The sequence below is a fragment of the Hemitrygon akajei genome, chromosome 9 (genome assembly GCF_048418815.1).
Source record: "Hemitrygon akajei chromosome 9, sHemAka1.3, whole genome shotgun sequence".
In the NCBI taxonomy this organism is placed as follows: domain Eukaryota; kingdom Metazoa; phylum Chordata; class Chondrichthyes; order Myliobatiformes; family Dasyatidae; genus Hemitrygon; species Hemitrygon akajei.
The window spans coordinates 60,269,587-60,282,948 of NC_133132.1; the positions used below are offsets into that span (position 1 = coordinate 60,269,587).

At 43.2% G+C, this 13,362-nt stretch overlaps 1 protein-coding gene across 1 annotated transcript; it reads left to right on the forward strand.

The window, feature by feature from the left end:
* The first annotated feature begins 1,988 nt into the window (after positions 1 to 1,988).
* Positions 1,989 to 5,549, forward strand: LOC140732789 (carbohydrate sulfotransferase 9-like). The gene is made up of 2 exons (XM_073055429.1): positions 1,989 to 2,167; positions 4,478 to 5,549. The coding sequence occupies exons 1-2, from the start codon at positions 2,062 to 2,064 to the stop codon at positions 5,248 to 5,250; spliced, it is 879 nt and encodes a 292-aa protein (XP_072911530.1). The 5' UTR covers positions 1,989 to 2,061; the 3' UTR covers positions 5,251 to 5,549.
* The last annotated feature ends 7,813 nt before the right edge of the window (positions 5,550 to 13,362 follow it).

Below are 13,362 nucleotides of genomic sequence, written 5' to 3' on the forward strand. Positions count from 1 at the left end.
ACTGACCTGATTTTCTCAATTTATCTACATGTTGAAATCTCCCATCACTATCACAACATTGCCCTTTTTACATGCATTTTCTATCTCCTGTTGGAGTGTGTATCCCACATCCTTGCTACTGTTTGGTGGTCTTTCTACCCTTGGAATCTCTTAAACTCTACCTACAAGGATTCTACATCTTTTATTCCTATGATCAGAGAGAAGGGAGATTTAATAGGAGCTGTCAGAGGAAAAGGCAGGTAACTTAATCATTTGAAAGACGTGTACATGCATATGGATAGAAAATATTGAGAAGGATGAAAAAGGATCTAGTGTTTTCCCAGTGTATATGACGAATCAACTCTTCTCAGGCTTCAAACTGGGTATAGGTATCAATTACAACCGACGTTTTGATGAGAAACTCTGCCACTTTCATCAGGGGTGAAGCTTGGGTTGTCTAGTCCAATGGAATTTATACCCCTATCATCAATCCCTCCTCATCCAATCAGGAGGGATCCTCATCCAATCGGGTTTCCGCTGTCCCATCTTGTTGACAATTGAATTCTAGCTCGTACTTAGAGTGAGGCTTTTGTCTTTGTTAAAATTCTTATTCTCTAGTCTTATTTCAATGGCTTCCTTCACCAGGTGGTCCCAAAAGCCATTGGTGCAGCACGGTAGTTTTGTGCCGAAGTCTGTTCTATGGCCATTACGTAAGCAATGTTCTGCTACTGCCGATTACTCCGGGTAACCCAAGTGAGTACACCTCCTCTGCTCCTTGATGCAGGTTTCCACCGTGCATCCCACCTGGCCGATTATACGCTGCTCCACATTTTCACAGAGAATACCGTAAGTGCCTGGCAACCCAAGTCCCAGTTCATCTTTGACCCACATAAACTGTGATTTGAGCTTCCTTACGGGTTTGTGGATGGTATTAATCCAGCATTCCTTCAGCATCCTGGCAATCCTTCCAGAAACTATGGAAATATTGGGAAGACAGGTGGTAGCGATGGGTTCATCCTCTTTATTAAGTTTCCTGGTTTTTCCATTGGCTCTTTTAAGGGCCCGATCGATCTCCTTCAGCTTGCAGCTATTCTTTAGAAGCACTGAGTCCATTCATATTTCCTCGGGGAGAATGCCTGGGTTGAAAGTAGTTTTCACATGGTTCATCAAAGTAGAAGAAGCTGTTCTAAGTTGGAGGCTTGGTGGTGGCTGTTATTGTTGAGATTCAAGTCCATGTGAGTGGGTTTCCAATAGACAAGGCAATCATCTGGTTTTCATCATATTAGAATGTCCATCTCCATTACAAATCGAATGTTTGCTGCTCACATGGTTGTGGAACTGCTGGAGTGCCTGGAGTCTATGAGGCCACCCTACGAGGTGTCATTGTCATATCTGAAAAAACATTTGGGGAGCAAGGGCAATGAACTCAGCCCTCTCCTCAAAGCCCTCCACGTAGAAATTAGTAATAGCTGGTGACAACGGTGATCCCATGGCCTCTCAGTCCATTTGTTCATAGCGGTTCCCCTTATAGAGGAACTGGAACTGGAATTGATTGTAAACAAGGTGGAAGTGCAGAAACCCAATTAGACGGGGACTAACCAATCAGGAGGGACAGATGATGGGAGTATAAGTACATACCCAGGCACCATCCCTGATGAAGATGGCAAATTTTGTCATTGAAACATCAGTTAAAATCAATACCTGTGCCCGGCTGGAAACCTGCGAAGAGTTGCTGCAACACTTAGAGGGATATTGGTAAAACATGGTTAAATGGAACCTTTTGATGTGCATCTTGGACCAGTTGTCCGAAGGGTCTGTTTTTGTACTGCTTGACTACAATTGCAAAAGGTACAATCAGCCAGTGTCCTTGTATTCAGGTCAGTGTTGATCCAAAGGTAAACAGTATCAAAAGATAGTACAAACAAACAGCATGCAGCCTTGGTAGGACCCAGAGAGGGAATCGATGGCTCGTAATGAGCCTGCCTGTGTAGAGGAGGCCAGTGGCTGAATCCGCACAGATCTGGCATTCGAGTTTGTGACTTGTGAAGTCCACCAGCATCAGAGAGACAGAACCAGCTTACAATGGGCCTCCCTAGGCGACATTCAGCTGTGTTACTACTGCTGGGTGTTTTGGTCTGGCTGCTTTGTACTGAGTGGAGAACAGGCCGTTCCTCTGCTCTTGGGAAAGGTATGTCTTGTAACCCTTGATCTGTATTGGTAGAATTATCAATTGTAGGCCTCAGGAAAGATAGAAATAAGCTGGAAAGAATGCAGAGGAGATTTATGAGGATTTTTTCATGACTTGAAAGACTGAGTTACAGAGAGAGGTTGAGCAGTTAAGGACAGGGACTGTTTTCACTGAATGAGGGGTGGTTTGTAGAATAAAATCACAAGGGGCAGAGACAGGGTGAATGCAGACTTTATCCTTGGATTATAGAGTCAAAAACTAAAGAGCATGGGCTTAGGGTGAGGTGGGGAGAGATTCAATAAGAACCTGAGGGGCATCTTTTTCGCCCAGAGGGTGTTCAGCATGTAATCCTCAGTTTCGGCCAGCAGCTTAATCTAGGGGAAGATCGCCTCCAGCCCGGCCAAACTTGAGAAATCTTGTTTGGGTGGATGCTGCCTGATGCATTCCCCCGTTACAAATCAGTACCACAAAATAACAAATAGTACACAACATGCAATTAAATGATTGAGTTTTATAATTCTTAATTTGACAGTCGGTTAATGAAGAAACAAAAAAGTAAAAGGGCCCATTCTCATGAATCAGTCTAATGCGCAACATTGGAGTTCATGATTCCCCCCCCCCCCGCCCCCGTTTCCCCCCGGGCGTCATCGACTCTGACCCCATTCCAAGTCCACTCCGTCTTGCAGTCTACAACATTCCTGTTCTGGCATCTTCCGCCAAACAAAAGACCGCAAAATCTTCTCTCAGACGCACAAGAAAGAAAAACAAGGCACTCTCATTGACCAGCACACATTCCAAAGCCCCTGTTATCTCTAGTCATAAGCCAAACACTGCACTACAGAGAAACCATTACATTAGCAGTGAAACATTATAGAGAGGCCATTACATCAGCAGTGAAACATTATAGAGAGGCCATTACATCAGCAGTGAAACATTACTGAGCATTACAAGTATATGGAATGAGCTCTCAGGAGATGTAGTTGAAGTAGGTACAAACAACATTTGAAAAAGGTACTTCGGCAGGTACATGAATGGGAAAAGTTTAGAGGGATATGGGCAAACATGAGCAAATGGACCAACTGCCCACAGGGCCCTCTTCTCTGCCCTGTGACTCTAAGACTACGACCAGAGGCAGAAGCTTCTCCAACAAGATTAAGAGATGGTTCTTTAACAAGCCACATCGAACTCTAAATCAATATACAACACTGAACTTTACCAATCACACCAAGTCTCTCAGAGACTCACTGACTCACACCATGGAAACAGGTCCTTTGGCCCAACTCAGCCATGTAACTACAACACCTTTCTAAGCTATTTCCCTGTGTTTGCCACTAAATGAGTCCACAATCCCCTGGCTTAATGGCACTTTCCAATGGCATAAAGAAGTTCAGGAACCCCTGCTCTAATCCATTCTGATCCACATTCAAAGGACTGTCAAGTTTATTGGAGTGTTGTGCTCAGTTCAGGTCGCATCACTATAGGAAGGATGTGGACATTTTAGAGAGGGAGCAGAGCAGATTTAGCAGGATGTTACTTGGATCAGAGAGCATGCAAGTGGATACATACATTAAGCAGGCTAGGACTTTTCTCTTTGGTCCGAAGGAGGATGAGAGATGACTTGATAGAGGTGCATAAGAGGCATTGATAAAATGGACAACCAGAAATGGCTACTACAAAAGGACACAGATGTAAGGTGATAAGAGTAAAGTATTGTGGAGTGGGGGCAGGGGGAGGTCAGAGGTACCGGTAGTTTTGTTTTTATACAGACTGTGATCGGTACATGAAACACACTGTCCTCATGGTGGTAGACGCAGATACTTCAGGGCCATTTATAAGACTTTTAGATAGACACACATTGAAAGGAAATGGAGGCCTACATGGAGAGAACGGTTAGATTGATTTTGGAATAAATTAAAAGATTGTCACATGATCATGGGCTGAAGGCCCTGTACTGTTGTATGTTGTATTAATATTGTTGGTGTACCTGCCTCGACCACTTTCTTTTAGTTCAGGACAACATTGTGGGTCGAAGGGCCCGTTTTATGTTCTATACTCCTCTGGCAGCTCATTCCACATGCAGCGGTTCAGGCAAATGTGGATCGGTGATCTGACTGTTGGATCTTTTCCCTGTATCAGAGGTGCATATGAAGTGAGCTACCAGAACTGAACGGGTACAATAACACCTCTTAAAAGGCATGCGAATAAGAAAGGTGGAGAGGGATATGGGGTAAACACGGTTTTATGACTGTGTCTGCTCGATGGAGATTTCCCCACGACTGAAAACATTGTCTGTTCTTACATTGACCGCAGGAGAATCACTGAGCGTGGAGAGTGACCCCCTGACCCTTGACCCCTTCCTCTACAACCAGCAGCTGAGAAGAATGCTCCTGAGGTCATTCTGCAAGCGAGGCACGGAGGCCAACAGGCTCCATCAGATCGCCCACTTCCTGAGCCTCCGTGTGAACGCACGCCACCGGGTGGTATACTGCAGCTCCCCTGACACGGGGACAGCTTACTGGGAGAGGGTGCTGGAAATCCTGAACAACGTGCCAGTGGAGGAAAGCATGCTAGTCAGCGAGAGCACTCCACCCACTCTGCCCCATGGGGACTTGAGCTGGAAGGATATGGACACAACTGCCACCCTGCCACCATCGTACACCAAGATTATCTTCATCAGGCATCCCCTTCAGCGGCTGCTCTTCACCTACCACCATGACCACTTTGTTGGCGAGTCCCTTGAGGCGTACGTCCGGCGGGTGTTGCCACAGGGGATGGCGGAAGAGCCAGCTGGCTGGAGGCCCTTGGTGCACCTGTGCCAGCCTTGCCTCATCCAATATGACTATGTGGTGGCCTACAAATTCCTGGACCAGGAACTGGGCCACCTTCTGCGGCGTCTGGGTTTTCGCCCCCCCGAAGGGCTGAAGCTGCCCCCGTTCCAGGACTGGGAGGAGAGTCTGTGGTCCCAGTGGCTGGTGGAGCAATTCCTTGGCCATCTCCCAGCCTGGCTGCTGGACAACTTGCTCCAGCTCTACAGTGGTGACTTCACTGCCTTCAATTTCACTCACGAGTTGACCTTGAACTAATCGAAGCCGTGACCCCTGACCAACAGCTCGGCACAGAAACTGGATGCATGAGCAGGTGCAGGTCTCAGTCACCTGCTTCAATAGCAACGAATGGGGTGACAGGACTAGGCAAAGTTCTAAATAAATAATGGTAATTGGTTACCACACAGAGAGACCATAGGGTGGCATATTAGAGTCAAACAGCATGGAAACAGGCCATTCGGCCCACCAGATCCACACTGACCACAGGCTACAACACTTGTCCTGTAGCTCCTGTGCCTTAGGGACTCATCCTCATTATAAAGTCATGAGTCACGCAGCAGGGAAACAAGCTCTTTGGTCCATGCTGACCAAGGTTTTCATCTAAGCAAGTACCATTTGCTTGATATCTCTCTGCCCAATAAATGGTGCTAATATACACACCTCACCCACTGTTTTTGGCTGCTTAGTCCATACACTGATGACTCTCTGGTTTCTATTAAATCTCTCCCCTCATCTTAAAACAATTCCGTTTAGTTCTTAATTCCTAATGAAACATTGTGCTATACAGCTCTACAAGATCATCCCTCATTCTCTTATGCCTCAGTGAAATAAGTCCCAACCTCCTCACCCTCTCTTCATAACTTGGTCCTGACGTCATCCTTGTAAATGTCCTCTGCACCCTTTTCAGCTTCACGGCATCTTCCCTATAGAACAGTGACCAAACCTCCCACGCAATGTTCCTAATGTAGTTTCACCAATGTCTTGAATAATTGCAACATAACAACCCAACTATTATACTGAACGCATTGGCTGCTGAGGGCCAGCATGCCAGAAGCCTTCATCACCACCCTGCCCACCTTTGCACTTGTTTTTCCAGGCTCCTCTGTTCTACAGCTCTCCCCAAGGCCCTACCATTAACAAGAAAACATTCGTCTTCCCAGAGCTCAAGTATCTAAATAAAATTCCATTAACCAATCCTTGGCCCTTTTACCCAGGATATCTGTGTATCCTGAAAAACATCGCCACTATCAATAACAAATCCATTTTAGTGCCATCTGCAAATTCACTAACCATGTGTTATATATTCTCACTCAAGTTATTGCTTATATGATAAATAGCAATGGCCCAGCGCTGAGCTTTGGGTAACAAAGCTAGCCAGAGGCCAGTAGTCCAAAAACACCTTCCACCATCATCTTCTGCTTCCCTCCATCAAGCCAATCTTCCCAGCAGGAGCTTGTCAAAGCCTTGCTCAAGTCCATGTAGACAATATCCACTGCCTCACCTTCATGGTAACTTCCTTGAAAAACTGACCACACACGAAGCCATGCTGACTATCCCTAATCAGTCCCCATCTATCCAAATACTGCCATATCCAGTCCCTTAGAATACTTCCAGTAACTTAACCACTGAGCAGTCTACAAGTTCCTGGCTTATTCCTAGATCCTTTCTTAATCAATGGAACATTAGCTGTTCTTCAACACTCTAGCATCGCACTTGTACATTTTAAATATTTCTATTTCTGCATATCCTCCCACAGGGTCCAAGGAAACACTTTGTCAGCCCCGGGGTTCCTCAAGTGTTCTCTTGCATTTCTTACACTCCTTCCTGTCCATACCTGCTTTACTCCTTTTTTCTTAACCAGGGCCTCAATATCTCTTGAAAACTAAGATTCCCTAAACCTGTTATCCTTGCCTTTTATTCTGACAGGGAAATACAAACACCACACTCTCAAAATTTCTCTTTTGAAGACTTCCCACTTAACAAGTATACCTTTGTCAGAAAACTATTTATCCCAATTTACATTTAGAAACATAGAAAACCTACAGCACAATACAGGCCCCTCAGCCCACAAAGTTTTGCCAAACTTGTCCCTACCTTTCTAAGCTCCATGTACCTAAGCAAAAGTCTCTTAAAAGATCCTATCATATCCACTTCCACCACCGTTGCTGGCAGCCCATTCCACGCACTCACCACTCCCTGAGTCACCACTCTCTGCGTAAAAATACTTAGCCCTGACAGCTCCTCTGTACCTGCTCCCAAGCACCTTGAACCAGTGCCCTCTTGTGGCAGCCATTTCAGCCGTGGGAAAAAGCCTCTGACTAACCACAGGATTGCACTACCTGTATGTATAATCTATATTTTCATTTATATTTATCATTATTATTGTTATGAGCAGAGAGACAACATCTGCCGGAAGTAAATTCCTTGTATGTGCACAGGTACTTGGCGATTAAAGTCTGATTCTGATGATCAATGCCTCTGTCAGGTCACCTCTCATCCTCTGTCGCTCCAAGGAGAAAAGATTTGTCCAATCCTTTCTGATACTCAAATTGGCTTTTCTCTAAATTAGAATCTCAATCAGGGGACCAGACCTACAGTTCTCTATAATTATCCTGAAGCTAATGGCATTGTGATCAATAGATGCAAAGTGTTCCCCCGCACAAACTCTTGCCACCTACCCCGTCTCATTCCCCAGTGTGAGATCTAGTATCACACTCTCTCTAGTTGAGTTTTATGTGCTGATTAATGAAACTTCCCTGGACACATTTGACAAACTCTATCCCATCCAGCCCTTTTACAGTATGAGAGTCCCAGTCAATATGTGAAAAGTTAAAACCACCTATCATCATAACCTTGTTTCTTGCAGCAGTCTGTGATCTCTCTAAAAATTTGCTTCTCTAAATCCCATTGACTGTTGGGTGGTCTATATTATAATCCCATTAACATAGTCAACCCTTTCTTATTCATCAGTTCCACCCATATATTTCAAAGTCTAAAGTTCATCCAGCTCCAGTTCCCTCATGCAGCGTGGGAAGTTGCAGTTGGATGCATTTCTTGCAGGTGTAGTTGTCATGGACACCGGAGGTTATCACTGGAAATAAAAGTAACATCAATCACATGTATTATTATGTATATAGAATACAGGAACCTGGAGTAATTGTTTTATCTATTCATTCATGGGATCTATAGATCACCGATTAGTATCAGCATTAATTGCCATAAACTGAGAAGTGTTAATTTAAACTGGTGCATCCAGAATCAAACCAGACCAGTTAAGTATGGTAGGTATCCTAACCTGACCGACGCCAGGGACCATGACGGCTCATTGCTATCATTGTCTTCACTACAATTTTTTTTTTAAATATAAAAACAGTCCATGTTCAGGTAATACTTGAATGTACATTCCCCTATTGCCATCATGACGTGTCTCTGGAAGAGGTCTCCACATTCTCACTCCTCACACACTAACCACACCGCATTACTGCTCATTCCAATCTCACCCATGTACTGTGAAGCTATTTGTGCCTATCAAAAGTCACCCCCACCCGCCCCCCCCTTGGAAGTTTTCATGTTTTGTTGTGGTCACAGCATTAAATCACAGTGGATTTCATTTGGCTTTTTTGACACAGATCAACAGGAAAGATTCTTTTGTGTCAAAGTGAAAACAAATTTCTACAAATGAGTACAAATTTATTACAATTGTTAAACACAAAATAATTGATTGCATAATTACTCACCCCTTTCAATTCAGTATTTAGAAGATGCATCTTTGGCAGCAATTACAGCCTCGAGTCTGTGTGGATAGGTCTCTATCAGCTTTGCACATCTGGACACTGCAATGATTCCCTGTTCTTCTTTACAAAACTGATCAAGCTCTGTCAGATTGCATAGGGATTGTGACTGAGCTGCCCTTTTCAAGTCCAACCTCAAATTCTTAGTTGGATTGAGGTTACCCGGTTACTGGGGAACGTAACAGGTTTGGACTCTGATTTGGCCACTCCAGGACATTAACTTTGTTGTTTTTAAAGCCACTCCTGTGTAGCTTTGGCTTTATGCTTGGGGTCATTGCCTTGTTGGAAAACAGATCTTCTCCAATGTCACAGTTCTCTTGCAGACTGCATCAGGTTTTCCTCCAGGATTTCCCTGTATTTTACTGCATTCATTTTACCCTTTACCTTCACAAGCCTTCCAGTACCTGCTGCAGTGAAGCATCCCCACAGTATGATGCAGCCACCACCATGCTTCACAGTAGGGATGGTGTATTTTTGATGATGTGTGGAGTTTGGCTTACACCAAACATAGCATTTAGTCTGATAGCCAAAAAGCTCAATTTATGTTTCATCAGGCCATAGTTCATTCTTCCAGCTGACTTCAGAATCTCACATGACTTCTGGTAAACTCTAGTTGAGATTCCATGTGAGTTTTTTCCCAACAGTGGTTTTCTCTTTGCCACTCTCCCATAAAGCTGCAACTGATGAAGCAGCCTAGCAACAATTGTATGTGCAGTCTCTCATCCCAGCCACTGAAGCTTGTTAATCCTCCAGAGCTGTCATAAGTCTCTTGGTGGTCTTCCTCACTAGTCCCTTCTTACACAGTCACTCAGTTTTAGGGGACGGCCTGCTCTAGGCAGATTTACAGCTGTGCCATATTCTTTCCATTTCTTGTCAATTGAATCAACTGGGATATTCAGTGACTTGGAAATTTTCTTCTATCCTTCTCCTGACTCATGCTTTTCAATAACCTTTCTGTGGAGTTGCTTGAAGTGTTCTTTTGTCTTCATGGTGCAGTTTTTAACCAGAATGCTGACTCACCAGCAGTTGCTCCTTCCAGACACAGGTGTATTTTTACTACAATCAATTCAAACACCTCAACTGCACACAGGTGATCTCCGTTTAACCAATTATGTGACTTCTAAAACCAATTGGCTGCACCAGTGATGATTCAGTGTGAACACTTAGGCAGTCAATTATTTTGTATTTTATGTTTGTATTTAATTTAGATCACTTTGTAGAGATCTGTTTTCACTTTGACACGAGTCTTTTTTTCTGTTGATCAATGTCAAAATAAAGCCAAATTAAATGCATTATGATTCAATGTTGTAAAATAATCAAACATGAAAACTTTGGGGGAGGGGTGAATACTTTTTATAGGCACTGTAACAGCACATAACAATATTGTATAATTACTGAATAATATAGAATTTTGGTTTTTTTTCTTTTAACAAGTCTATGTATGACCAGATTATTATAGTTAGCTAAAAGCATATATCAGAATCAGGTTTATTATCACCGGCATGTGATGTGAAATTTGTTAACTTAGCAGCAGCAGTTCAATGCAATACATCATCTAGCAGAGAGAGAGAAAATAATAATAATAAATAAAATAAAACATTATAAATAAACAAGTAAATCAATTCCATATATTGAAAAGATTATTTTTTAAAAGTGCAAAAACAGAAACACTGTATATTAAAAAATGTGAGGTAGTGGCCAAAGCTTCAAAGTCAATTTAGGAATCGGATGGCAGAGGGGAAGAAGCTGTTCCTGAATCACTGAGTGTGTGCCTTCAGGCTTCTGTATCTCCTACCTGATGGTAACAGTGAGAAAAGGACATGCCCTGGGTGATGGAGGTCCTTAATAATGGATGCTGCCCTTCTGAGACACCTCTCCCTAAAGATGTCCTGGGTACTTTGTAGGCTAGTGCCCAAGATGGAGCTGACTAGATTTACAACCCTCTGCAGCTTCTTTCAGTCCCGTGCAGTAACCCCTCCATACCAGACAGTGATGCAGACTGTCAGAATGCTCTCCACGGTACAACTATAGAAGTTTTTGAGTATATTTGTTGACATGCCAAATCGCTTCAAACTCCTGATAAAGTATAGCCACTGTGTTGCCTTCTTTATGACTACGTCGATATGTTGGGACCAGGTTAGATCCTCAGAGATCTTGACACCCAGGAACTTGAAGCTGCTCACTCTCTCTACTTCTCATCCCTCTGTGAGGATTGGTATGTGTTACTTCATCTTACCCTTCCTGAAGTCTACAATCAGCTCTTTTATCTTATTGATGTTGAGTGCCAGGTTGTTGCTGCGGCACCATTCCACTAGTTGGCATATCTCACTTCTGTACTCCCTCTCATCACCACCTGAGATTCTACCAACAATGGTTGTATCATCAGCAAATTTGTAGATGGTATTTGAACTATGCCTAGCCACACAATCATGTGTATACAGAGAGTAGAGCAGTGGGTTAAGCACACACCCCTGAGGTGCACCAGTGTTGATCGTCAGGGAAGAGGATATGTTATCACCAATCTGCACAGACTGTGGTCTTCCGGTTAGGACATCGAGGATCCAATTACAGAGAGAAGTACAGAGGCCCAGGTTCTGTAACTTCTCAGTCAGGATTGTGGGAATGATGGTATTAAATGCTGAGCTATAGTCGATAAACAGCATCTTGACGTAGGTATTTGTGTTGTCTAGGTGGTCTAAAGCTGTGTGAAGAGCCATGGAGATTGTCTCTGGCCATTGACCTATTGTGATGATAAACAAATTGCAATGGGTCCAGGTCCTTGATGAGTCAGGAGTTCAGTTTAGTCATGACCAACCTCTCAAAGCATTTCATCATATAGTTAGATAAAAACACAGAATCAGGCCCTTATGATCACCTCGTCCAAATCAGCTATCAAGTACTCATCTATATTAACCTCAGCACCTGGCTCATAGTCTTCTTTTTTTGCCTTTGAAATTGTAAAAACAATATTGATTCACTAAAGGTTTTTTTTATGGGAGGAAATCAGTATGTTTACCAATGTGTATCAAGACCCCAAAGCATTGTAGTTGAGGTGAGGTCAGGTTGGCCATGAAGGTGGAGCAGATAGCCACTGCTTTCACATGTTTTGAGGTCATGCTCAATGAGGTTGGCTCAAACGTGCTATGAATGCCTCAGTTGAATTTGTGCCAAGTGCATGACTTCACTACTGAGTTCAATAAAATGTCATTGTTGAATTCTCTCACCAGAGCTGTGTTAGACTTCACATTTTGACAAGTATTAGAGCGTGATATTGAATTGTAACGTTAGATTAATATTGTATTTTCCTGTAGGATTTTGATAGGATTTTACTATTGCCCAGTATTTTTTAATATTAGTTGCATGATAAACTCTAAGAAGATGTAAATTTAAAGTTATAATGTAAGTCCTAACCGTTCAGCAAAAAAAAAACATGATGTAATGTCCATGTCTGTGTAAGTATTATGAAGGACAATAAATCTGCAGATGCTGGAAATCTAAAAAGATTGAAAATGCTGCAAAATGTTCAGGCTGTACCTGTGGGAAGGACAAGTTTATCTCACAAATTGTGACTAATACAGTTCAAGAAACCAAGTTATCCAGAGTTGTAGAATTCATTATTGGGTACAGAAAGCTGCCATGTGCCTGGAAAGAAGGTGACATGATGTTCGTCAAACCTGTGTTGGGGTTCTCTATAATAGTGCAGGAGGCCACAGACCAATCGGTCAAGGTGCAATCAGGAACTAAATTGCCAGCCAGCCAATAGAAAGTTCACAATTATCCTGCAAACTGAAAGTGGGCGCTCCACAAAGTGAACACCCAATCTACATTTGGTCTCCCCAGTGTGGAGGAGATCACATTGTGAACACCAAGTGCAGCACACTTGATTGGAAATACACCAAGTGAATCGCTGATTGTTTGTCTTCCTCGACGGTGGAAAGGGAAGAGGCGAATGAGTAAGTGTTGCACTGCCTGTGACTGCTGGGGGAAGTGCCATAAGGGTGAGGGGTGGTGGGTAGGAAGAGTATATCAAGGAGACACAGAGAGAACAGTCCCAGCAAAATGCTAAAAGGGGAGAAGGGAAGGTGGAAGAAGGTGGTGGAAATGATGGATCATGTTCTGCTGAACGTGGAGACAGGTGGGGAGCAGGGGAACCTCTATCCTTGTTCTGTCCTGAAGGAGAGTGGTGAAAGCAAAAGTGCAGGAAATGGTTGAGATGGGCTCAATGAAATCCACCCTCTCTGCAACTTCACAAGATTATTTTGTTTCCTTTTCAGTTCTGACCAAGTCTTCAACCAGAAAAGTTAACCCTGTTTCTCTTCCCATAGATGCAGCCCGAATGGTTGAATTCCTCCAGCATTTTCTGTCTATGTTGAACAATGACAAACTTTATTTGCTTTCATAACTTTCACACTTTTACCTTCGACATTTTCCTTTTGATAAATATAATACTGAAAACTCTATCTAAATTAAAATCCATATTAATAAAACAACCCTCACTGTCAAAGTAACACACACAAAATGCTGGAGGAACTCAGCAGGCCAGGCAGCATCAATGGAAAAAAGCACAGTGGACTTTTCA